A 27,972-nucleotide genomic window follows, 5' to 3' on the forward strand; every position below is an offset into this window, starting at 1 on the left:
TTCTGGCACCCACTGAAAACAGGCTCATTTAACCATCACCTTGTTTGCTTTTTGACTGCTGTATTAACTTAATGACCACCACAAAAAGGTCATAAAATTAGGCATACTCATGTGGTGATTTACTTAACAACTATCATGATTTATGATAATAATTCCAGACTCAAGTATGTGTTAGTCTGAAGACTATATGAACCAGTTACTATGGCCTAATGAGCAAATCATGGTAATTACAAGACACATCATAATTCAGAATGCAAACCTACCCCAAATTTAAGGTTTATAGCTACCTTTTCTAATCTGTTAATGAAATGTTTAACAAAGCATTAACTATTTTTACTTGAATTCAGATTTTTCACCTGATGTCTATCTATTTTTAATGAACCCATTTTATTACAGAAACTTTATTAAATATCTAAAATTATCACAAGCCCATTGAATCAATAAAATCATCTGAAAATTTAAAAAGATCCATACAAATCTGCAGCTGCACTGGAGAGATAGTTGAGCAGGGGCTCAGAATACTGCTGACTAAAAAAAAGCAGGGAAAAGTATAGACTTCCTATGGCTGGTGCTGGAAAAGAGGTCGGAAAGAATTCAATAACGCCGTGCTCTGCATGCTTTCCTTACATATCTATTTTAATAGATAAAGGTAAAGGTTCCCCCGCACATGCGTGCTAGTCGTTTCTGACTCTAGGGGCCGGTGCTCATCTCCGTTTCAAAGCTGAAGAGCCAGAGTTTGTCCGAGGACGTCTCTGTGGTCATGTGGCCAGCATGACTAGATGCCAAAGGCGCACCGAACGCTGTTACCTTCCCACCATAGTGGTCCCTATTTTTCTACTTGCATTTTTACGTGCTTTCGAACTGCTAGGTTGGCAGAAGCTGGGACGAGTAACAGGCGCTCACTCTGCTACGCGGCACTCGGGATTCGACCCGCCAAACTGCCGACCTTCTGATTGACAAGCTCAGTGTCCTAACCCACTGAGCCACCGCCTCCCTTTCATATTAATAGATAACTCCTACTAAATACAAAACTAAGTTATTTTCTCTCTTGAAATGCTGTTTTATAGTTAGAGGGCATGCTTTGCATTCAAGGGACCTAGCATCTCAACTAGAGGGACTAAGAAAAAAACCTCCACAGTGGGACACCCGAAACTATTCCTGATGTGAACTTGCACAAGTAGATGAACCAATGAATCAATAGCTTTACACAGTACAAAGCAATTTCCTGTGTCACTATTACATTACATTTTCCCCCATTTCATTACAAAAGTGCTGTTTTTCTATTTTCTTCAGGTCTGTTTTCACGCATCTAAAAGATCCTTACTGAATCTCTTTTAACTAACTCAAAAGAGATGAGAGTTAAAAATTAACCCTTTTATAACTGGATTCAACAGACATTATCTATCATAGCAGCTAAAATGCATATTGTGCAAGTACCGTGCATCCAATATTTTCTAAGAAACTCAATAAAACAGCAGGTGCCGCTAATTAAAACTCCTTGTGTTTATGCTGAGTTTGGAAAAGAAATTCAAAAACTAATCTTTTCTCTGCCACTCCCAATCAGCAAGTAATACAGGATGATTATGATTTAGTTATCAGGAGCAAAATATTATATATGTGCAACAGAAAAAGAAGATGTTTTCTGAAAGCAGAGGCAAATATCCTTTCTTATCAAGGAATCTGGTTCAGTAGTTTTCAGAGTGTCTTCCAAAGGAAAAAAAGAATAGCTTTCAGACATGTATCCTGCTTCTAAACCCTTAGACCTTTTGCCCCGTTCTCATAAAAATGACATTTAAGAGTTGTGTGATACAACGGTTTCTCTCAGTGCATGTAGGCGAACAGAGTTTTCATTATCCAAGAAGAAAGCAAACTGGCCCTAAGCTTTGTATTGTAACTTTTATAAAACTTTTTAATAAAAAAAATAAAAATAAATAAATAAAAGCAAAGCTGTTATTCAGAGGTATGAGCTGAAATGATGTAGCACTCTTGCAATGCAATCCTATATGTTAATTAAAGAGCATTTCCAGACAGAGGATTACAGCTAAAATGATAAACCTTGATTCCTGCCTACAGACTGCTCTTGCATGCCCACGTAGTCTCCTCCTATCCTTGCACTGAACTGCATTCCAGAATTCTATCTTCAGCCATTCCCTACTGTCAAAAGACTGAAAGTGCCTGGCATTAAGCTACCAAATAATATAGTCTTGGCATGACTACCTCCCCATTATCAACCATTTCTATGACCCAAGGGCCAGTGGCTGGGAAAAAAGGAAAGAAATTTAACCTGTGTAGAAGGTCATCATCAACAGGGTTTCTAAAGTGTGGTCCCTGGAAACTGGAAAGATCACTTGATGAGATGGCCGGCCTGGCCTGATGGGGGATGGGTTTGGATTTTATTGTTGTTTTAAATGTATTTTAATCTATGGTTGTAACTTGGGCATCTCGTTTAATTCTTTTTTAATTTTTGTATTTTGTATTTTTATTGGTTTGCCTGTTCACCGCCCTGAGTCCTTCGGGAGAAGGGCGGTATACAAATAAAATTATTATTATTATTATTATTATTATTATTATTATTATTATTATTATTATTATTATTATTATTATTATTATTATTATTATTATTATTATTCCATGATAGGTTAAAGAAGGAAAAGTTAACTCAAATACAGCCAGTTTTCTATCACTAAAACATGCCTCTTAACATCTGCTTAAATAGAAACAGGCTCTTCAGCCCAAAAATATTTTAAAATCTCTAGTTTTGATACAAACTAGCTTATGTTGCTTGAAAAATGAAAAAAAAAGGTAAATGCAGGCAATTTATATACAAGACCAAAAATATTCACATGAACCTCAAGGCTTAAAAAATACATTTTAATATGCTTAAATAACCAAATACTTTAGAGGTATATTAGTCATGGATGCCTCATTTTCAATTTTAAATCACTGGCTTATTTTGCTAAAATTGGAATAAATCATTCTGTCCATTATATGTACAATTTCATTTCATATTATATATATATATTATATATATATAATTATTTTCTGCCTTGTGGTTTCATGTACCAATCTGTGAAGCATTCACAATGGAAAGAAATGCTTCCATGAAGCCCTTTAGTCTAAATAGGTAGTAACATGTGGCACAACATAGGAGAACAAACCCATCAGGGTAAGAGTCAGCAGTCCATTTGCATTTAAAAGACAAAGTCCATCTTTTGAAGACAGCAAAGTCCACATTTTGAACAGAGAGGACCACTGGTTTGAAAGAGGGGTCAAAGAGGCCATGTATGTCAAAACTGAACAGTTGTCTCTCAACATAGGGGGAGGGATCTGACATTGTCTATCTCTAGTCTACAACAGAGCTTTTCAACCAGTGGTACGTGTACCACCTGTAGTACATTGGCACCTGGCAGGTGGTACACAACCATCCTAGAAAAGTAGTAGCCGGGGAGGGGAATGAGTTGAACCGGCGGCAGCACCGCACAAGCCTGAGCGAGAGATGGCTGGAGCTGCAGGGCTGTCAGGGCTCAGCGGAAGCACCAGGATCAGCGCCAGGCTCCAGCTGACAATTAATTCATATTTATGACAGTCACAGTGTCCCAGGGTCATGTGAAGTGACCAAAACCTGCTGCAACCACCCAGCAGATGGGGAGGGAATAAAAACCAAACACCCCCCACCCCACCCTCGCTGCCAATCCTCAACAGAAATGCTCACAACAATGAAAACCTCAGACAGGAGGAAGAGCGCCACCGGGCAGGCAGGCAGGTGTCTTGCTCGGCTGTAGCTTGGGGGGCACTTTTTTCAGTGCCACTGTAACTTCGAACAGTCACTAAGCAAACTGTTGTAAGTTGAGGACTACCTGTACTTCATCACTTTTTTCCTTTTTTTGTGGGGTCATCACGTTTTTGACACCTTGCTAGGCAACTGGTGGTACTCAGATGTTGCCGTATCCTAAAAATGGTACAATGAGTGAAAAGGTTGAAAAGCCCTGGTCTACAACACAGTCCTTTCAACAGTTCCAAGAAGGCTCCACACCCATTTGCACTACTCAGGTGACCCTGAAAACACAGATAAGCCACCAGGTAGCTTTAACAACTCACTAAAAGAATGCAAATTGACAGCTGTCTGCAGTAGTATAAATCTTTCCATTCTCCACCATCCAGTCAGAGCTGAAGAAGATTCTTCGATGAGAAGTGAAACGTCTTCAAAGAAAAACAAGAAAGTCTAGTTGCCTCATGAAAAAACATCTTTGGTATAACTATGACCTGGATGACTGAGAATCTCCATACACACACACAAATTACTTTGGGGTTTTACTATTTTTTGTTACGGTATATAGTTTGTTTCTGGGTGTTATAAGTCTCCCAAATCTGGAATCTATAATATAATTGCAAAAACTGCTTTAAACAGCATATGAGATTTGCAGTTTAATTTCAATTCTATAAAAGATACAAGCAATAGTAAAATGAAATTATTTTGTCAGTGCAAAAATGAAGAGATCACTTTCTGTGGAGGTCTAGCTAGTCAATACAAGTAGCACAACTGCTTGAGATAATTAAAAATTGTTCTTTATAGCAATTAAAAAATAATGTTGCTGTATGTTATATTTAAGGATGTCTATGTTTTAGACCATTATACAGCAAATCCATCCTTCCTGGTAGAGAAAAAGATAAAAAAAAGTTAAGAAAACGTAGGAAACTATGATGTCATGATCCTGTCACACCTTATATTCTATGAATGAACCAGAATATTCCAAAGTCTGATTTAGAAGCAGCTTATTTGACATACAGCTGATTTTATTCCACAATCAATCAGTAACACCTGTTCTCTGTTCTATTCCAATGAACCTCAGTTCATACCACATGAGTTAATATACGTTAGAAGTAGCTAGTATTACAAAAGTCACAAACCTACATTTCCGAAACAAAAGTCAATCTATCGGTTAAAAAATAAAGAACAGCATTAATCATTAAGAATAAATGCAACTGAATGGCACATTTAGGAATACACCGTTTACCAAGCCACCTGCAAAAAAGTTAGCTGAAATGAGCTACACAGGGTATTCTAAACGAGTTTTAAGGAAAAGGCAGGATAATCCAGAAATCCATTTTAATTTATCTGAATGGACAAGGATAAAAAAGTGCAAGCGCTGAACTCCCATATATCGTGCTCAAATCCTTAGGTTAAACCACTCAGAATATATCCACAGAAACAAGATCAACCTAAGATACAGTTACAGATTCCACAATCAATAGGAAATCTAATTCAGAATGGATATGAGCAATTTTGTCTGCAAATCTAAAATTAAAGGGGAACTGTTTTAATAAGGTCAGAGGTTGGCAGTAGAGCCAACCAGAGCCACCAGAGCCTTTCATGCTTTCTTCTTCTCCTAGTCAGAACAACTCTCAGATTACCTTCTCTCATGTAGTTACATTACATACTCTACATTACATACTAGCAGTGATTGGTTCATGAACCTCATCTAGTTTTAGGATAGGAACAGACAGATGTTCAGAGCAGACTAGCCTTTGTGCTTTTTAAAATAGATTTTATTTGTACAGCAGGTGTTGTGATCAGATATAAGCATTAACAACAGCAGCAGAACAAGCATGGACAGGGAGTGGGGGCAGTATTTTCTTTTCCCCCCTAATTTTCTGACTTGCCTTAAGTTCAGCTTGTCTTGGGGGAAGTTGTGCAATGGATGGTCATCTAGAACACTGTGGATACTGTGTTTGGGAATGCTGCATGCAGTGGACCCACCCATCTCCCAACTCTTAATTGCTCTGCTAATGATAACTCCTCACACACACACACACACACACACACACAATTATTGGACCTTTGTTTGTTGGATTGGTCATAAACCTTCCTTCATATTTTCTATAATTGTCATCCTAGCATGTCCATATTCTTTTAAGTGGTTCCTCTCAGCTCAAGAGACACTGAAGGAATTCTAGGCATGCTACTTAGTTGTTATAGGGTATAATAACAGAATCTTGAAAAACTTGTCCAAGTTTTTCTCTGCTCCATCTCATCCTAAACAAAATCAAGGTGGAGTTATTTTGAGTTTTTCACACATCCTTCTCTATCTGGACCATCAGATCTCTTCTCCAAGTCCCTCCTTAACTGTTTGTTTCTTCCTTCCTCAAAGTCAGCTCTAAATTCCTTTAATTTCCCTTACCATTTCAAGAAGAACTACAGTAATTGAATCCTTCATAAATAAATGTTTGAAAAGGATGCATTAATTTTAGGGAAAATACACTAATCAATATCTTATCACACTTTTCAAGAAATGTTAGTGACTGATCTTCACCAGGAAACATTTCTACACATTTTATAGAAGTACCCACGACAACTGCAAACTTGAACACAGATTTTATTAGTACATCATAAATGTTCCACTGTATTTTTGTAAGTGTGGGAAGCAAAATCCTGCTCAGTAAGTATGAAAAGTCAGGCAAGAGTCTAACAAACTGAAGAGACTTATGGTATCTGTTAAAAGTAGCTTTATACTACCCTAGCACACAAAACTGTTTAATGTTTAATGTCATTTGTCATCAGCATTGTACCCTGATTGGGTGATAAGTTGCTAGGCAGCCGGAGGATTTCCCAGTCTTCTGTCTTGCTAATAATTCACAAGGGGACCTACCAACTATTTGCTGACTCATAAGCAAACACAGTGAGAAAGAAACATATTTGCAACTGTCAGATGCATTTGTTTGAGGGAAGTCTTTTAAGAGAAACTGATCAGCATCATGCTAGGCATTTGCATTGCTGGCCTATTAAATATGTCAGAGAAGAGTTCCACTTTGTTCAAACCATCAAGGAACCCAAAAAACAAACTTCTATTCCCAGAGCACTGTTGCTAGTCCATTGAGGATAAACCACCACTGAGGATAAACTTCAGTTTCTTTTTACCCATTTTTTCTTATTCTATATAGCTTTCATAAAGATTTTTTTAAAATGCCTAACACTTCAGAAAGCAAAACAAAAACCTGCCATCTATCAACTCTGCAGGAGAACTGAGTTCAATTTAAATGTGTTATCTATCAGCACCAAATTGCAAATGTTTTAAGATGTCATGCCAAGTTTGTGAAAATATCTCTGCCTGGATAATCTCTGCCATGTCGTTGTCTGAAGTACAATACAGTACAATACAGAAAAGCATTTCCATGAAATAATCAGATTTTTAAAAAGTGGTCTACTTTAAAAATAAACATTATACTACCACAATTTATTTTCAATATATTATCTTGTGCAGGACAAAAATAAAAAGTTCAACTATATTAAACAAAATCTTTATTAAGCCATTCTCAGAGTAAATTAAATGTAATATTACATGTAGCATCCGTTTCAAAATGTCCTTGTTATCAACTATATAATAAAGGGCCAGAAAGGCTATTAACTTCTTCTCTATCCTGTGATCTACCAAAATGTCTTTTACAGAATACAAATATTTGGGAACAAGTAAGATCTTTGAATTGACATAATACTAATGTAAATTAAGAAATAGTAGATTGAATCATAGATATCAGACTTGTGTTTTTTAAAGAAATCATTACCACTATATGATCATTTTAAGTTATTAAATTTATTTGGAACCTCCCCCTCTTCAAATGAAAATAAATATTACATTTTTATCAGCATTGTAGGGTAACAAAGTAAAATGATTAGCTTGATAAATCAATCCATTTATTTCCCCACACCAAATGCCAGGTATTTATACCAAGATTGGATTTAGCCCTGTTAATACCAGCAAACTGCCCAAAGCCCCAGAAGCACTTTAATCACCATTTTAGCACTCAGACAGTGAAACATTCGTTTCCAGCAAGGGACTATCTCATTTTCTCCATTATGGTCAAGTCAGTGGCAGCTGGTGATCGGGTTAATTGCATGTTTGAGCAGAAAGGATGCTTGTGTTTAAATACACAATCTAATTATCTTCCTACCAAGGGCTTTTTATCCAACTGAACACATGTGTGTGTGTGGGGGGGAAGAATCCAAGAGAGGGGCCAGGGCTAAAGGAAGCAGTGACTGTGACCTTTGTAGCCATATATCGAATCTGTTGTTAAGGATCATACTTCTCAACGTGATCATGATATTCAGCCAATCATACCTAGTTGGATTTTGTAACAGGTATAGCACAAATATACTGTACATATATACATATGTATATATACATATATTCATCATCATTCTTGCCATTGTCTTTCTAGTGCAGGGTGACAGCCTCTTCCACATGTTTCCACCTAATACAGTCCTGAGCTTTTGTTTTGCCAATTGGGCCCGCAATACTTGCTGATGTCATCAATCCATCTTGTTTTAGATCTCTTTCATGAAAATTTCATGAAATGGAAATGGGCTGGTCACATTAGCAAAAAGAACTGATGAACACGTGAACCAAGGCAGTCATAGAATGGATCCCACTTGATAAAAAGCGTCCATGAAAGAGACCTAAAACATATGTGTATGTATGTGTGTGTGTGTGTGTATACACACACACACACACAATGATTAAAAACTCAGACAAACTAAACTCAGAGAAAGGAAAATAAAAAGCAGACTAAAAAGTGCAAAGAAAAAAGTTTAAAAAGAACAAAGAAAAAGAAAAAAATGAAATAAAGAAAATAAAAAGAAAAGAAATATATAAAGAAGTGACTTCCAATCTTCATTACAGGTAGTCCTTGACTTACAACATTCATTTAGTGACTGTTCAAAGTTATGATACTGAAAAAAATGACTAATGGTTTTCACACTTACCCATGGTCACATGATCAAAATTCAGGCACTTGGCACCATTTGTAACCTTTGCAGCTGGCATCTGACAAGCAATGTCAATAGGTGAAACCAGATTCACTTAACAATCTCACGATTCACTTAACAACTGCACTGATTCATTTAATAAGTGTGGCAAATGGGGCCTAACTCATTTAACAACTGTCTTGCTTAGCAATGGAAATTTGGGGTTCAATTGTAAGTCAAGGCCTACCTGTGCAACAAGTACTGTATAAACAAATTTTGTAATTCTGCCCCTTTAAGGTTACAAACAGATATCTTATTCTTTTGATTGAAAAAAGTGTTGCCAGAACTTCATGAAAGCATGTTTTGATCAAATAGACCAAATTTATATTCCTCCCTTTTACCTCTGAATATCTCTAGTTTATTCAAATAGTTAATGTCGCTTCAATTCTTCTTTGCCCCATTGCTTAGGCTTCCTTGAGGCTTCAAAAGCCTCTTTTGTAAATCCAATGAAAAGACATTATCCAGATCAGCCTGCTTCTTTTGTATATCCAGTAAAGACCTCATCCAATTCATTCTCTTGACCTGTCAACCTGCATTTCCACTTTAAATACCTTCTCTGGTTCTTTTAATCCAGTTTTTCAGATTGCACTATTTTTGCATACAGCAAGATTTGTTTCACATCTGCAATACCTTCATTAACATCCTTTCAATATGTCTATTCATTTAAGCAGACAATGACACCCACACACCCACACACACACCCTGTTGTCACCATAGTTTTTTCACCAATGTTTCTAGGAGAGAAGTGAGGAATCATAACCACATTTTTGGTGGGGGTAGTCATGAAATGCAAGATGTCATCAGAATTTGACTTCAAAGCCCCAAGGAATAAAACAGGGGCATTAGACTTCTGGTTGGCTTAATATCCCCCCCCCCCCAATTTTTAAAAACAGTAAAAGAAAAATCTATGCTAAACCTTTTGAGCATTCCCATTAGCCTCTTTTGACTCATTTACTTGGATAATGCCACCAAAAATGATAAAAAATACTCCAATATAATTATCCAAAATATCTATCTGTCTGTATTGCTATCAATAGATTGCAACACAAAGTATGTCAGCATACGCACATAATATCTGTTATTTTGGGGAGCTTACTTGATTTGAATGTATGTATGAATATTGATACAGCTTTAAGTATCAAATATGGAATCTTATATACAATCTTATATATATACATAAAAAGGTAAAGGTTCCCCCACACATGCGTGCTAGTCGTTTCCAACTCTAGGGGCCGGTGCTCATCTCCGTTTCAAAGCCGAAGAGCCAGCGCTTGTCTGAAGACGTCTCCGTGGTCATGTGGCCGGCATGACTAGACGCCAAAGGCGCACGGAACGCTGTTACCTTCCCACCGTAGTGGTCCCTATTTTTCTACTACACACACACACACACACACACACACACATACACACATACATATAAGCAATAAATATATAGATTAAAGTCTGCCTTTTGTCCTCCCACTTTTGCCAGTGACAATAGCATAGAGGATTATTTTGGGAAAACATGAGTTTTCTATACAACTTGACCAGTACCTGAAGCATCAAGCAGTCTCTGCATGAGCTTACTATTAGCTATTACCATATTCTTTACATTCTGCTATGTGTTGTCATTCAGTTTGTACAATGAAAAAATAGCTCTCAAGCTTTTTTTCCAGTGAACCATGAAACAGGAAATTGCTTTAATAAATCATTATTCCGTATTGCAGATGGCAATTCGTATTCCTTGCTCATTAGAAAGCAGGAAATCATTTGTTAAGTCATTTGCTGCTGCATTTTTGTTTTCAGGGAGATCAGAAATATCTTACAATCATCAGGCTTCTGAAGGTGTCACTCTAATTTCTTTATTTGCAGTTTCTTCATCATGTTTTTTACATAGTGAGACATCACATGCATTAAAATGTATTATTATATTCTCCTCAGGCAAGGTCCATTTTTGGCAGTCAGGAAACTGGCGTTCAAAGCTAATTCTAAACTGGTATAAAGAACTCAAAATTACCACATTCCTGGTTTAGGCATTCCATTTAATGGTATCAATGATTACACTCTACTTGTTGCCTAATCTGTTATGTGATGGTTTACCTTGGTTTCACTGAGAAATTGCATTAGTATATATGGTTGTACATAAAGGATTTCATAGCATTTGAAACCAGTGTCTATTTTCAGATCCCTCACATAAAATTGCATTAATGGTAGCCTAACAGTGGGCAAGTCCTCACTGATAGAAAATTTCTCCTTAATTCCAGTTTGCTTCTCTCCTTGATTAATTTCTTGTCTTACCTTCTGGTGCTTTGGAAAATAAATTGAACCCCTCCTCCTTGTGGCAGCCTCTCAAATACTGGAATACTGCTATCATCTCTCCCCTAGTCCTTTTTTTCTCTAGACTGGCCCCAGTTCCTGCAACTGTTCTTCATATGTTTTTGTCTCTAGAATCTTAATCATCTTAGTTGCTCTTCTTTGCACTTTTTTTTCAAAATCTCAACATCTTTTTTTGTAATGTGGTGACCAAAACTGGATGCAGTATTCCAAGTGTGGTTTACTAAGGGTTTATAAAGTGGTACTAACACTTCACTTGGTTTTGATTCTGTGCCTCTGTTTATACAACCAGGGATTGTGTTAGCTTTTTTGGCTGCTGCCGCACACTGCTGACTCAGGTTTAAGTGATCAACCACTAGGACTCCAAGGTCCCTCTCACAGTTACTGTTTTTGACCCAGGTTTTGCTTAATATGGATGGATGGATGGTGGTATTGCCTGTTATAGCAAAACCCATACTCTTCAGATAGGCAATCAGAGAATATATTATAAGAAGGAGAATAAGAAGATTTGCTCCTTTTGCTGCCTCATCTTCTTTAATAGAATGGATTCTTGTCTCTCTGAAGATTATCACACAAGGTGGGATTAAATTTCATTCTCTCTCTCTCTCTATTCTTTCAAGGCTAGGTTGATGTTCACATAATTCTTCTTGCATTCCTTCTTCAATGTTAGCTCTACATACAATAAATACTAGGAAGGGTTTGCTGCTATGTGTCTCAATCCCTATGAAGTGTTGCCACCAGAGATGAAGGCAAGGCTTCTCTATAGCTGCTCCTGAGCTTCCAGGAATAGCATACCTCTGAAGAAAGCTGGCTATGTCCTTGTAAAAGTTCTGGAAAACAGTTAAGGCCCTTTTCCAAGAGTTGGAAAAGGAAGGTTTTATATTTGTCAAAGGTTTTCTTTATGCAGCTAGTACAAAGATTAAAATTGGGTAAAAAAATATATGCTTTTGTAGATAGAAAAAAAGAATTTTGAAAGGCACTTAGTCACTAATGATGAACATCTTATTGCAAAAGTATATCCAACGTTTTTGCAATTTATATAGCCAAAAACATTGGATATAATAACATGAGGGGTCCTTGGTGCTTTCTGAGCTTGGCTGTTTTTTGGCAGATGTTTCATTACCTAAACTGGGTAACTAGTGGGGGTACTAGTGGGGTTTGCTCTCAGTTTATTAGTGGTTTCCCCGAAAGTGTTGGTGGGGGTGGTCTTAGAGATTCTTTTGTTGGGCTGTTTACTGTTGGATTGTTTGGCAGTTCCTCGATTGGGGTATGGTTTACTTGATTGTTGGTCTGATGTTAATCTTGGAATTAATCTATGCTCATCTGGGTGCTGATTTTTGTTGCCTTTTTGGCTCGTTGATTGTCTCTTTTGCATAGCATATAGATATTATTTACGTCTATGTGTCTTTTGATGGCTAATTTGTTAGAGTCCCAGGCTTCTAGAAATTCCCTATCGTTTCTTGGCCTCACTTGGTCTAAATTGAAGACTGAAACACCCAGGATTATGACTCTCATAAACCTCTGACTAACCACATACTTCCAATTTGATGGACAAACGTACCAGCAAATTAAATGCACACCTATGGGATCACTGCTTTCAGCACTTATAGCAGAAATAGTTACGCAACATTGAGAAGCCATAGAACTTCCATAAGTACAGCCAAAAATATGGATCAGATATATAGATAACACCGTAACACCTTAACCATAATAAAAAAGGACCAATTAGAGAACACCCATCAACACAAACAGAATCCAGTTTACCAGAAAAGAAGAAAATGACAGCTCACTATCCTTCCTGGACATCCTGCTCAGCAGAGACCAGGGAATTCCTAGAAGCCTGGCACTCTGACAAATTAGCCAATAATAATAATAATAATAATAATAATAATAATAATAATAATAATAATAATGATGATGATGATGACGATGATGATGATAATAATAATTTAATTTCTATACCACCCTTCTCCCGAAGGACTCAGGGCAGTGTACAGGGCAATACAATAAAAATACAATGTACAAAATTTAAGAAGGAATAGACACATAGACACATAGCCATTGCTAAGCACATTGATTTGTGCTTTAAATTGTAAGCCGCCCTGAGTCTTTGAAGAAGGGCGGGATATAAATGGGATTAAAATAAAATAAATAAAAATAAACAATATCTATATACTATGCAAGAGAGAGAAGCAAAAAGCAAAAAAAGAACAAAAGGACTAAAACACCTCCCCACCAGCAATCAGCACCCAGATGAGCAAAGACTAACATCAGATCAACAATCAAGTAAACAATACTCCAATAAAGGAACAGCCAAACAAGCCAACAGTAAAAAAAGCCCAACAAAAGGATCTCTAAGACGACCCCCACCAACACTGACAGGGCAAGCCACCATCAGAATACAGTAGAAACTGAGGGCAAACTCCACTCCTTACTAGCACTGATGATGTTACCTAGAGTTTGGGTAGTTAAATATCTGCAAGAAAACAACCAGGTTCAGAGAGCACCAAGGACCCCTCATTTCAACCCTGAGCTACAAATATTCTCCTTTCGTGATATAATATTATGCTGGAACGGTGGGAAAATATCTGAACTACTGAGTTGGAATTCTCATTAAATTATAATTTGGAAGAAAGAGTTTATAAAATGATGTAGCACTGCTATTTAACTTTTGAAAAAGATGTATGTGGGAATATCAAATAAGGGTCGCAAATGTAATGAATTTGAAGGTACCTTTTTTCATCTTTGGTGGACATGTAAGAATGTATTGGAATCAAATACCGTATATGACTGATTCAGAAAATATTAAAAACGGGTGTAAAATTGAAAGAAGCTTTTCTTTTAAGTATCATGGATAAGCAAATTGAAAGAAAACATGAGACTTTGTTTTTATATATAACAATGGCAAGACTTTTATATGCAATTTTTTTTGAAGGAGTATACAAGAGTAGAGAACAGAAGAAAGATATACAGGGAAGAATGCTATCAGAGTTTTCCTTTTATGAATATTATCTAGCAGTATGTATTTAACACAGTCCTGTAACAGAGATCAAGACAAAATACCCACAAAATAAGAAAACACCTCATTTATAAGGATTTTGCAAATTTAATCATCATCATCATCGTTGAAAAGGACCTTGGGGGTCATCTAGCCCAACCCCCCTGCTCAGGCAGGAAACCCTATACCATTTCAGACAAATGGCTATTGAATAGCTTCCTTTATAATATACCCTACTGAACCTGGTACCCTCAAAAACCTCAACTCCATAATCCACCCTCGTGGTCATATTGCTTGTACATTGTAATTTGTACAAAAAAAATCCAAAAGTTTTTTTTTTACATGACACTGCGACTTTTATTCAGTCAGCAAACTGAACACACACAAACTTCAAGCATTTTCCATTCCTTCAAAATGCCTGTTGCTTGCAGTGATTTATATATACAGCACCTTAAGCAACCACACAGGAAACAATTGACTTTTAAACTATCCCCAAACAATCTTAGCATTTTCCCTCTGAAAATATTTTTCCTTTCTTTGAAAGAAGAAAGGATGTCATTTACATTAAAGAGCATTCCAGTAAAGACTGTGGACTATAAAAATATCTAAATCAGGAGGGAGCGCATAAGGAGTGTGTAACTGTTGAAAGAGGAAATATTATAGATAAAACAGATTCTAAAGTGAAAGAACTCCCAATACAGCACCAGTCTATGTTTAATCTCATCCTGGACCTAGAAATTTAATTCCTAGAAGCTATCTTGCCTCCATAAATACATATGCCATGTGTATTCATTAGCTTTTATGATGCCACATAACTTTTAAAGCCATATTTAATCTGATGAGTACCATCCATCATGGTTAAAAACAACAACTTTATGTGAATCTATAAAGCTATTTTATATGAAAGGTAATCAAAATTCCAGAATATCATAAGTTGTCAGAGTCACAATTTTACTTTTTCCTGTTATTCTTCCTTCCTTATTCTAATATATAATCACAGCAATTTTAAGGAAACTGAAATACAAGTAAATATGAAACATGATTTATTTTATTGAAATTTTAAAAGAAAATCATACCAAATGCTGTCCAATGTTCTGGTTAGTACATGCAAGACAAGAGAACATTCATTGTCAAAGTTGAACTCAATCTCCCCTAAGTTATTATGGAATATTCTTTGTAATTATGCAACTGTTCACCACCATGTATCCTCTTAAACACACAAGTTTAATTATTTTTGTACTTATTAATACTGTGCAATCAAAAACAATAAAAATCAAATTCAGCCACACTATATATACATCAAGCTACAGTTCTCAAACAGAAGGAAAGTTCTCTTATAGGAATGGGAAAGTAAAATTTCTCTACCTCTAAATCAAAATGAAAACCTATTCAAAACTTGGTCCTTTAAGCATGAAAGCAAAAAAGCATGACTCTGTTTTAATGAACTTTGTCAAATATTTGTTTTGCCTGAATACACTTCCATTAGCTAACACCAATTCATTTGGCTTGAAATTAGTCTCTTCCATTTACTGTTTTACTGCACAATTTGTCCTGGGATGTGTCCTTGTTAGCCAGACACACTGATGGACATAGCTATGTAACACCCAATAAAAAAAAATCAAAAATCAAAATACATTTCTGAAATATATGATTCCAAATCTGGTGTTTCAATTCATGTCCTATTAGGATCATAAAGAGCTACTTCTTCTTTGCATAAAGACAACTAATTTTTCTACTTAATTTGAGGAGCCAAAAATGTGGAATCATTATTAAGTCAGTCATAGCAATGGGAAATTCCTTTCCATGTTCACATAGTTTGTGGCTTGGCCCAGCTATCTGAATAAATTGTATTATTTCATTAGAAAAAAATGTGGGTTCCCCCCACCCTTTTTCATTTTGCTAAACTGCTGGTCAAGGTCAGAAGGAGGAGATTTAATGGCATTTCTTTGTAAGAACAGTATGTAGAAATGTTAACTTTAAGACCTTCTGTTCTGACAGGTAAAGATTCACAAAAACTGATTTGGTATAAGCTGGATTCATAGCATTTCTCATTCCGATTTGCCCCCCAAGAATAAGGGGAGTCTATTTGTGGCTGAAGTGGACCCAAACACAGAACTAGTCTGACACTTGAGCCACAGATACATTCTGTAATCCTTGGCATTTCTATGAATGTCTATTGCTTCGCTTATTTAATTTTCAGTAAAAAAATGATTTTATTAACTGCGATATAGATGAATTGTGCTTGCTGCTGCTAGAAATAAAAAAACCCCACATCATGTACTGTGGGTTGCTTTAGAAGGGAGAAAGAAGATAGAAAGCAATTCTGTATCCAAAAGACACAGAGTAAAATCTGGCAGAACATTCTCTAGAAATCTCATATCTATCTATTGACAAGAGCACAGGTGGTTGCATTTTTAGATTCAATGTATTAAATGTTAAAGCAGACAATAATCATCATCTAACAGAAATGACATTTTAAAACCAGAGAATTCTTTTATCCCTCAATTTTATTTCTACAAATCTAACAAGAGAAGAAAAGATTTATTTAATTAATTATTTTATGTGGGAAGGATTTCCTGGGTACTTGCGTAACTTATTTCTGTCAGAAATAGAAATATAACGTTGTTCATTCTGCAATGGTATTTACATCAAGGTACCCACAACATGTACGTTACACTGGATTTTCAAAGTGATTGAATCAATCAAAAATCTTATTGCCGCCTCATTCCTACATTAAAACTTTCACATTTCCCATGTTTTGAAAATATGCATGATATTTGGTGTCCATTTTCTTTTTTGGGCAGAGGAGAAATTCTATTTCCACAACTGTACTTTTTACTCAAAATTACAAGATAGTAAGAAAATATTCATATCTATTAATCCATCGAAAAAATAAAGCATCCAATCTTTTGATTTTTTACGAGCTCCAATTAAACAAAAAAAGAAAGCAATTTTTCAATTTATCAGAATTATTCATCAGGTGAATTCTTAGAATGGGAATAGGAAGAAATGAGAAAGTTCAAATATTAAGTTATTACATTACATTACAGCTGTGAGGCTTGCAGCTCATATTCAGTGAAATGGAGGTTAAGAGAAAGAAAATGGTGATTCCTCAGCTCTGAAAGTGCAAAATATAGAGATATAAATCCACAGTTTCTTTCTAAGCAGATAGATGCTTGCCTTAGCAGAAACTAGTAATATTACAATCTCTGTATCAGCAAAACCAGAAAGTAATTTAGGATACGTCATTAGTTACCAAGTCAATTAAGCAAAATTGTACAGAAATAGCTAGTGGTTGACATTTTTCTAAATGTAGTTCCATTTCTGGTTGTACAAAATTCACTTCATGTGTAAGAAAGCTGTACTCTCAACGGCTGAATATATTTCTCAAGATATTAAAAGTAGTCATCGTATGTTAATCCATTAAAATAAACAGTTTTAATTCAGAAGAATTTTGAGGAGAAGGAAGAAGAACAGATTGAATGCAAGATAAATCTATCAGGACAATCGTGGGAAATTGAAGTATTAGGGAGGCGATCAAATGAATACAAATGGGCTAGTTCTTCTAAAAAAACTGCAACTAAAATAAGAAATTCTGTTTGCTTAATATGAGATTAAAGATATTACCAAAAAAGGGGAGTATTTGAACTTTTAAAAATTAGACGCAAATGAAAAAATGTATGAATACTACTAATCTATTGGTTAACCTAGACAGTACATATAATGGTTTTGATTTATTGAAGGGGATACTGTATTATTAATTAGATGGTTTAATATGGATATTTTACTCAAATATATAAGATGTATATTTAGAATATTAGATTGTTATGAAAAAGGAAAAAGAAAAAGTTGAGATAAGGGAAACTTTGGTTACCTAAAACTTGGAAATTATAAATATCAAATGTTAACATGAATATTGATGGGAAATTAAAGCTTGGGAAAAAAGAAATAACAGGACATTGATTGTATATAAGGATTGAATGTAAACACAATTAAGATATGTATAAGCTAAAAATTATTGATACATGTAATAATGATGTTTTTATTTAGTTGATAATAACTATATTAGCCAAATATGAGATAGTAGATATTGAGGGAAAAAGAGAGGAAATATTTGATGTTGTAACTTGAGATTTGTACTAAAGATTTATGTATGTTATTGAACTATTGATTAACCCAGCCACCACATTGCTTTTTAAATACTTAATTGTAAAATTAGAAAACTAATAACATATTATATATTTTTTTTAAAAATAATCAATTTTAACTCTTCATATCTTCACATATCTTCACTACAATGATAATGATACAAAAGAGTTATAAGCAACAATAGCATCTAAAAATTCTTTATCACATGTTAAAAACATGTGCCAAGGCAAGAGAGTCTCAATACTAAGTATATAGATTCAGCTGTGGAGGTGGTTAGTAGTATCGAGTTTCTGGGTGTGCAGCTGACGAGCAGGTTAGCTTAGTTATGCAACAGTGAGACACTGGTGAAACTGGCATTTTCTGTGTCGTATGAGAAGAGCACATCTTCTTTCCTCCATTCTTACCACTTTCTATAGAGGGACAATTAAAAGCATCCTATCATATTGTATTACTGTGTGGTTTGGAAGTATTACTGTTTCGGACAGGAAGGCTGTGTAGAGTGGTAAGGACGGCAGAAAAGATTACTGGAAGTTCACTTTCTTCTATCCAGGACATAGCATCTAAGTGCTGCTTGACCAGGGTCTGTAGTATTATCAGGGACACTACACATCCTCTCCATGACCGGTTTTTCTTTGTTACCTTCTGGGAGGAGGCTTTCTGCTATCTGAAGCAAAACAACTAGATTCTGTAATAGCTTTGTAACATATAGTATCCACCTTGCTAACTCTCAGGTCTCTTTTTTCCACTATGTATTCAAAATGGACTGTGATTAATGTGTGTGTATGTATGTATGTATGTATGTATGTATGTATATGTAGGTGCGTGCAAGTGTGGGTATGTATGTGTGCATTGCATAGCTAACAGTTCAGTTCAAAGTCTCACATTTGAATCAGCTTCAGATGTATTTAATTTTGCTACTTTTGTTAAGAATGACAAAAATATCAGATACAGATCAACAGGAACATTAATAATAATCTTCTAAATGTTATTATAGCTAGTTATAGCCAAGATCAGCTTTTGAGTCTTCGCCTGGAGTAGGAAATTTTATGAAAGTAACTGTAAAAAGTGTGTTCAATATGAATTTAAAAGAATATGATCTGCACGTATGCTCTCGATATTTTATGTTGGTATACGAAATTTAAAGATAGCTTTTCCCAATGCCAGTTGATTAGATGTCAACGTATTACTGTGAAAACAGTGCAACATCTTTTAAAGGTTTCCATGTCACCTTTTCAGATCATCCATTTAACTTTTCATAACAAAAATGACTTATTTGCTTATTATGTTCTTTTCTAAGCCAAGATAAATAAGCTAGGGTTTGTGGTTCATGACGCTTGCTAAATACATCACAGGTGAGACCCTTTGTCATATGTTACATGTACCCACTCCCAGGGAGGAGCCAGCTTTGAACAGTAGTGCTAGACTACTGGCAAGTTAGATTTCTTCCCTTAATGTGCAAACATTAATCACAACTCAGAAGCTCTGCTATTACATCTTGCATTTTTTTTCTACAGAACTATCAATAGTCTCAGTGGTGATAATATTGCATTACTGCTAAATCCATCACATTCCTGTCCCTGAATGCTCCTTAGAGATTCATGCTAGGTGGTGTACAGTTCCTACAGCAATAGCACATAAGGTTAATGAGATCCAAGATCCAAAATTTATTTTAAATTTGACTGCTTTTATATACTAGTAGGTACCTAATTTAGTTCCTGGAAAATACATTTTACTGTGTTATCTCTGCACCTGAATGAATGCATGGGAAATATTGAAAAGTGAATAGTCATTATATTAATGGCTCCCTTGACTGTAATGTTAGAAAAATGTACTTAGAATTTATCAAGCTTCCCTTCCAGCATTATTTATGATAAAAATAAGAACCATCCCCAGCTCTTTCCAGTGTACTCTGGATAACACAGGCTACAAGACCAGACTAATAACGCTTATTTTCTTTTCTTAAACTAATTTGATTTTGGGTTCTTTTTTATATATAAAAAAGCATTTTATAGCACTCCACAATGCATACCGTGCAAGTAACACACAATTATGCAATAGTGTAATAAAAAACAAAATAAAATGCATATTTATATATCAAAACAGTCAGATCCATCCAATCACGTACTTCTTTTGTTCCCTTAAACCAAACAGGATCCTGCATTTTTCCTTTTAGGACAAACTACAAAAAATTATTTGTTTCTTTGGATATTCTGTGGCCAATTATACTAGAAAAATAAAGAGCACTATATTTTTATAGATTTTAATCTCAGGAGATATATGAATATACAACAGAGTATCAGCAATTTTTAGGACTGTCTCAATCTTACATGGTAGCTAATTTTGGAATATTCAGCACTCAACTGCTAATATTTCTAATGTTTGTATTGTAGAATATAAGGTTATTCAGTAATAACACTGAATTTTCCAAAAACACAGTACTAATTATAAACTTCATGAAATGAACGAGTTCATTGCCTGACAATCATTTTAATTCACAGCAAGAGAAAACATGGAAAAAACAAATGCAATGAAACCCTGCTATGGATTTCCCCAAAGTACGGGGAATACAACCTCTTTATCATTGATAACTGAACAAGAGATAGAAAGCTCTTGAACACTGGAATGCGGGGGTAGTGGTGATTCCATTTTACTGGGGAGGAAGGGTAAGAATTCATATAATAATAAGATAATTATAAACAGGAATTTATGACTTCTTAGGTTTTTCTATGAGAGTTATCAGAGAGGTTCCTTTGATAACTTATATCCAGGCTATTTTTTTCCTATGACTCCTTTCCATATGTCAACAGGAACCCCACAGGACTTTTAGCACCATGGATTTCCTTCTCCACAAACCAGGAAGGGATAATGGGATATTTCCTAATTCTAGTCCACAGAAAGAGTTGTGGTTCTTCTCGCCCTTATTCTTTTTCTTTCAGAGAAATAGTCAATTCCACCAATCACGTTCTATCAAAGGCATATTCACAGATTCAGGTACAGATTATGGAGGGAAAAAGAGTGGAAACTATCCCAGATAGTGGAAATACCAGCTTTGGAATAGAAAGCAGCCTTTGCCCTACTACTTATGCACTCTTAGTAATAGGCTCTTTCTGCTTCTCATGAAAATTAATGAAGGGCCTCAATTAAGTATGAAAATGAAAAAAGAGCACCCATAACCAATGCTATTGAGCCAGAACATAACCTAAGGCTACTTACAAGTTTTTGTTCTCAGGACCTTGTCTCACTTACCAATTGACGCATCTGTAGAATATTTATTTATTGAATCATATAAAAATAATAAATTTAAACCCATTAGATATTAACATCAATATTTTTCATGAAAAGGCCAAATGTTTTTTACAAATCAAAAGTAAGAATAAGAATGAAATGGTTTTAAATTTGTGCAATCTTCAGTATCTGATAAATGTTTATTTCACAGAACCCTAAGAGAGTCTTGGGAACCCCCAGAGGTCCTTAGACCACACTTTAAAAAATATTGACCTAAAGTATTGTAGATATGCTTAAAATCAAAAGTTGACTTGCCTTACTTTTGTCATTGTTTACACCATCTAAAACTTTTTCAGTAGAAGTCAACAGCGGCCATTCCATTCTATGGAGACCAATAATTTTAACCTAATGTAGTAACAGGCATCTTGCAAATTATTTGATATGGCAGTTTGCCCCTAGCAGTATACATGATGATTCCACACTTTAATAGTAACAAAACCTAGTCAAACAAATATTACCAGCTTACTCATTTCATCTCCCTTATTGTCTGGGTTTAACTTGGCAGCAATTGCCCAAGCTTATGTTTTCAAGCAGTGCCTGGAAGTCCAGTATTATTTTAGTATTCAGCAAAACATGTGTATTAGCTTCCCTTGCATAACAAACAAGGAAATAAATAGTGAATTGCTCCCTCAGAGAGAAAGGACTGTGTAGTCTGACATACTTTGGAACAAAACAGGAATAAAGGCAATATTCACTATCTTAAATTGCTGGTTTTAAGACTGAATCATGATACATTTTTATCACAGAAAACAAACTGAGGCTATAAAAAATCTGTGTATGGGAAAAGGCGAGGCATACTGATACAGATTTATTTTAGGAGGTTACATACCAGGGAGCGCTTGAAAAAGAAATAGGAAATAACACTGAGTCTTGTACATCAGCCAGATCACTAAAGAATTTGACATCCTTTTTCCAGTCTCTCAACAACCCTTGCTATAAATACAGATACTAAATGAATGCAAATCAGTAAGTACAAAAGCACATGATGAACAATGGCAATATCTTCAAGCAGGTCATTAATAATAATCCAAAATACATCTGGAAAGAGAAGAAAATGAGGTTTATACTCTGCCCATTTATACTTATAGATTAAATCTGTTGCCCACCATAGTCAAATGTCTCTTGGCAATTTACAACATCATCCAATTCATTAAAATATTCACGGTATAAATGGAAAATATGCATGCAAAATGCTTCAAAAATAAACAAAAGTAATCAGTAAATAATCACAGCATAAACATTATTCTAAATAACTCTGTTTTGAGCAGTTTATGAAATGTTAATAAAGAGGGGACTGGTCCTATTTCGGAGGAGAAGCAGGCAGAGCAACAGAGAAGCAGTACATGTGGGTGGGTGGGTCAAGATTGGTAAAAGAAAATGGTCCCGTTTTTTATTTCTTCTAAGCACCAGGGCTTAAAATACAGATCCCAAACTGATAGGATTTCAGAACATAATGTTTTCAAGGATCTCACAAGCAAATAATTGATTTATTCAAAATTAGCACAATGGGTATCTTGCTAATAATTTTCAGCATCTTAACGTTTTGGCATATAGTGAAATGATGATTCCTACCAGTCTTTTTAAAAATTACATGAACCTATATACATATCTGTAAGTCAATTCTATTGAACTTACTAAGACATTTTTAAGCACTTATGCTGTTAAGCTATACAAGAACAGCATCAGGCTTATGTGTTTCCCCACTATTAGCCAGAGAGCTAAACTGATTTATTTTCCTCTTAAATGCTATCTGTTGAATTTGATGTAAGGCTAGCTTTAATTACTTATTTTATTATACTGTGGATCTATTTTCTATTGGAGAAACTACTTGCCTTATTCCTCTTTCCAATTCCTGAACTTTAGATCCTGATCTAAGAGCAACTTAACGGTACTGAAGCTGCCCTTCACTTAGGCCAGGGGTAGGCAACCTCGGCTCTTTTATGACTCATGGACTTCAACTCCCAGAATTCCTGAGTCAGCTATGAGTGAAATTGACAAGAGAGGTGGAAAATGTCAGTCCTCTTTTTCCTTTTCCTTCTCTTTTGCAGAGAATGAAGAATTCATTGCTGCAGCTGCAGCAATTTGAGGCAGAATAGCAATTTTCTCTTATTGTTTTCAGTATTAGAAATAAAGACAAATCTGAATGCCTTCAAACTGTTGAAGGTTCAAGTATGGAAATTTCCTTAAATTAATATCAGTAATAAAAGCTTTATCTTATCCAGAAGAAATTCAAACGCAAAATAATTTTACCCATTCAACAATACTTCCACCTGCTGCTGGATCCAATGGCATAGCAATATACAGAGATCTGACAAGTATAAACAATTACTTTTTAAAGGCATGAAGATGATGGCAAAGGTGGTCATCACACATATTATTAAAACAGTATTCACATTACATTTTGATAAGCAGCAGCAAGGCATTGAGGCACCATCTTAAACCCTGGATCAGCAATCAATCCCCATCCGAACCAATGCAACAAATACAGCACAACAAACAGGTGACATACAAGAAAACATATACTGTACAAGATTAATCTTCAGTGGCTTGCCTCCAGAAGTTGTGGGTGTTCCATCACTGGGGGTATTTAAGAATAGACTAGGCAGCAATTTATCCAAAATGGTATAAGAGGGATGGACTAGAAGACCTCCAAAGATCCCTTCTAACTCTGTTATTCTGTATTCTGTATAAAATGTGAAACCTACACATTATCGACGAAGTATCAAAAGGATGAAATATCTCTTCTGCTAACTTCATGAGAAAGAAAATAAGTATTCAAAACAAAGAGAGCTATTCTTCTAAAAGTATTCAAACCCAAAGTTTGCAATCACAAGCTACAAGACACTTTGGCATTTTCAGAGATAACTGCCACTACTCATCTAAAAGTAGACTACAGAATTTAGAAATTATCACGATCCCTGCCCTGAATAAAGAAATAAACAAACCCAAAGTGACTATATGAATAAAAAGGAGAGAGAACCATGAGGGTACCTGCACTTTGCAACTGCCCAGAATGATAAAGCAACTGTATCCAAAAGGTGGGTTGGAAGCAGAGAATTCAATAAATGGCAGCCCTTTAAAAAGCGGGGCAATAAATACGATTCACAAATCGAACAAATGAGACCCCCCCTGTTCCAAAAGCAAACCCGTCTTGCCACCTTAATAATATGCTTTAAGCTACCCGAACAAAAAAGATAAAACACTAATGCTAGGGCTATATTGCATAGAGAAACCAGGGTGGGGTTATGCAGTTGGTTAAGATGTGTCAGAAAGTGGCACACAGTTTTCTGCTTTACTTCCAGCTGCATCCAAGCAGCTACAGCCAAGATACTAAAAAGCTCGACAGTGCCCGGGGGAGAAAATTCTTCAGTGCAAGAGACGCTCTAAACTGCAACATTTATAAAGCTGGCTGGCTTGGAAAGGGAAGTTGGCGATCTTGTGTAGCTGCTGGTGCTCCAGAACGAAGAGACGGAGCCGCCAGTAAGTACGTGGAAAGGGTAGGAAATCAGGTGAAGCGATCCCCTTTCACCCCAGCTGGAGAGAACTCAGCAGGGGAGATGGGAATCCATCCGATTTGCTTTGTCTTTCGGCAGGAGAGGGAGATAGGAAGGAAGGAAGGAAGGAAGGAAGGAAGGAAGGAAGGAAGGAAGGAAGGAAGGAAGGAAGGAAGGAAGGAAGGAAGGAAGGAGGGAGGGAAGAAGGAAGGAAGGAAGGAAGGGAGGGAGGGAGGGAGGGAGGGAGGGAGGGAGGGAGGAAGGAAAGAAGGAAGGAAGGAAGGAGGGAGGAAGGAAGGAAGGAAGGAGGGAGGGAGGGAGGGAGGAAAGAAGGAAGGAAGGGAGGGAGGGAGGGAGGAAAGAAAGAAGGAAGGAAGGAAGGAAGGAAGGAAGGAGGGAGGGAGGGAGGAAGGAAGGAAAGAAGGAATCAAGGAAGGAAGGAAGGAAGGAAGGAGGGAGGGAGGGAGGGAGGAAGGAAGGGCATTTTTTGCAGGGAAGGCGGCAACGCGGAACAAGTACACAGGATGGGAAGGTGAGGAGGCTGCAGAGGTGAGTTAAAAGAGGCGCGGGAGAAGCCAGGGAAGCAGGCGCGTGTGGGGCGGGGAAGGCTTTTTTCCCTTACCGTAGACCCGGAGCCAGCCCTGCCTCTGACAGACCGACTCCCTCAGGATACGCTCCAGAGTGCTGGCCGCTCCAACCAGGTCCGCCGGTCCCGGTAGAGAATTCTTCAGCCGTTCCAAGCAACAATCTCCTTCTTCCCCGGCGGGCTCCATCCGCCGCCGCCGCTGCTGCTGCTGCTGCTAATGCTGCTTCTGCTTCTGCTTCTGCTGCTTCTGCCGCCGCCGCCGCCGCCCCACGGCGGGGTCAGTCACAACCAAAGCCCCTTCAGCCCGTCACTTCCTCGGTCCTCCACAGCCTTGCCCCGGCTGACGGGGCCCGCCCCCTTCCCGGTCACTGGCTGCAGGCGCGCTGCTGCTGCTGCTGCTGCTGCTGCTCCATCCCGAGGCCGCCTCCTGGGACGAGCTCGCTCGGCGTCCCGCTCCCAACCCACACTCGCAGCTCGGTCGCCCGGTACGCGGCTTCCCCCTCAGCCCCGGCGGCATCCCAGGGAGGAGCAATGGAGCCCCGAGCCCTCGGCCAGCTAGCCGACCTCCCAGCCAGCTCCAAGCAGGCACGGGCGGACACGGGCGCCGGTTGCGAAGGAGAACCTCGGCCAGGCGTACTCAATCGCCTGTCGACGCCTACCTCCACGCCCTCCTCGGCTCTCCCAGCAGCGTCGTCATCCTCTTCCGACCGCTGATTGGCGGTAGGCAAAAGAAGCAGAGGGCCCCGATGGGACTGCCAGACAGCGGGTTGGGTTTCGTTTTGTTTTTTCTATATACACACACATACACACACACACGCACACACACACCCCGCTTCGCCTTCGCTCAAGTAGTTTGGTTTTTGTCTCGGCTGAAGTCCCAGGTAGACAAAAAGGTATAACTGAATGCGCGCCTAGTCGGCTCCGCGCACCCAGGGCAAGATGGAGTAGGAAGTTTTGTAGGTCAGAACTGCTGCCCACGCGTTTGGGTTTTGTCAGGGCTTTTTTTTTTCCTCACAGAACGCTCAGAACGGAGTTCCGGCACCTTTTTTGGATGGAACCTTGTAGGGTAGGCCAGCGTTTCCCAACCTTAGGAACTTGAAGATGCGTGGACTTCAACTCCCAGAATTCCCCAGCCAGCTATGCTGGCTGGGGAATTCTGGGAGTTGAAGTCCACGCATCTTCAAGTTCCTAAGGTTGGGAAACGCTGGGTTAGGCAAGGCAGGTTGTATGACATGTGTGAGTTCCGGCACCTTTTTTCTTTTACACAAAAAGCACTGGGTTTTGTAAGGAACTGTGACCAACTGGTGTCGGGAAAGGTGTACTGTTCCATCACTTCGCAAACGAATTATTTCTGGTAGAAACTTTTCTAAATTTAAAAGGGTCTCCAGGAAAAGCAAAGCTTTAAAAAGAATTGTAGTGTTTAACTGTGGCTACTGCCGCTTTTCTGATCAGAGAAGGGAGGATCAAATGGAAAAAATCAAGCCCGTTGATCAAAAACTTGGATGCATCCTTTTGCAGTAAAACCCTGCATAGAAGCAAGTTGTTTGTGTACTGTGTTGCACTTTGCCAAAAATGGGAAAAGCAACAGCCTAAGAAAGCCGGACAGGTGGCTGGGTACTCAGCCTTTGTTTCTGGTTTTCTCTCAGAAACATTTGCCTCACAAAGACAAGGTTATTTCTCCTTTGATACGGAGTAATTGCTACATAGGCATAACTAGTACTAACGTAGCTCTGAATTACAGAGATTTGTTTGTTATCGGTCATGTTTTCACAATCCTTGTCTGTTGAAATGGTCCATGGCTGAAGAGTAGTGATAAAGCACTTGTCTTGAAAAAAAGTCCTAGTATCCAGTCCCTAGTATTTCCCCATACGATTGGGGAAAAACATCTGTTTGAAACCCCCAAGAGTTGCTGACCAAATGCCAGATTTGTTTATCTGATCTGCTTGGAAGGAATTGGATTGTCTAACTAAGAGTCAGAATTCCAGGACATCCTGGTAGTGTTAGCTTCCTGCAAGAGGATGGACAAGACAGAGACAAAAATGGGGGGAGGCTACAAATCTAATCATTAGATCAAAACTTGCTGAAAGAAATTGTGTAACTGTACAGTGCTGTACAGTAATGCTACACACACATACACAGAAAATTCCATATGTATTTGTATACATAATTATGTATAATTCATTGCTTACGGTTGTTTTCTATTATATTTAGAAGTTTACACTAAAATAGTAATTTTTAAGTCTATCTTATAAAAAGCATTAGGTGGAAACCTGTAGAAAGGTTTGCTGGCTACTGATTTAACTGCATTTCAAACGTTTTTGGGGAAGTCGCCCATGATTGGAGCTAA

The 27,972-nt window shown here is 37.3% G+C and overlaps 1 protein-coding gene across 1 annotated transcript in view; it reads right to left on the reverse strand.

Moving 5' to 3' along the window:
* The window catches only part of RASAL2 (RAS protein activator like 2), a 236,233-nt gene extending 209,992 nt beyond the window's left edge, over window positions 1-26,241 (reverse strand). Inside the window, exon 1 of the mRNA XM_083358697.1 lies at window positions 25,662-26,241. Within this exon, the coding sequence (XP_083214823.1) occupies window positions 25,662-25,812 (151 nt within the window). The 5' untranslated portion in view covers window positions 25,813-26,241. The remainder of the gene's footprint in view (window positions 1-25,661) is intronic.
* Between the last annotated feature and the right edge of the window lie 1,731 nt (window positions 26,242-27,972).

The sequence above is a fragment of the Vipera ursinii genome (genome assembly GCF_947247035.1).
Source record: "Vipera ursinii genome assembly, chromosome: 3".
NCBI classification, from domain to species: domain Eukaryota; kingdom Metazoa; phylum Chordata; class Lepidosauria; order Squamata; family Viperidae; genus Vipera; species Vipera ursinii.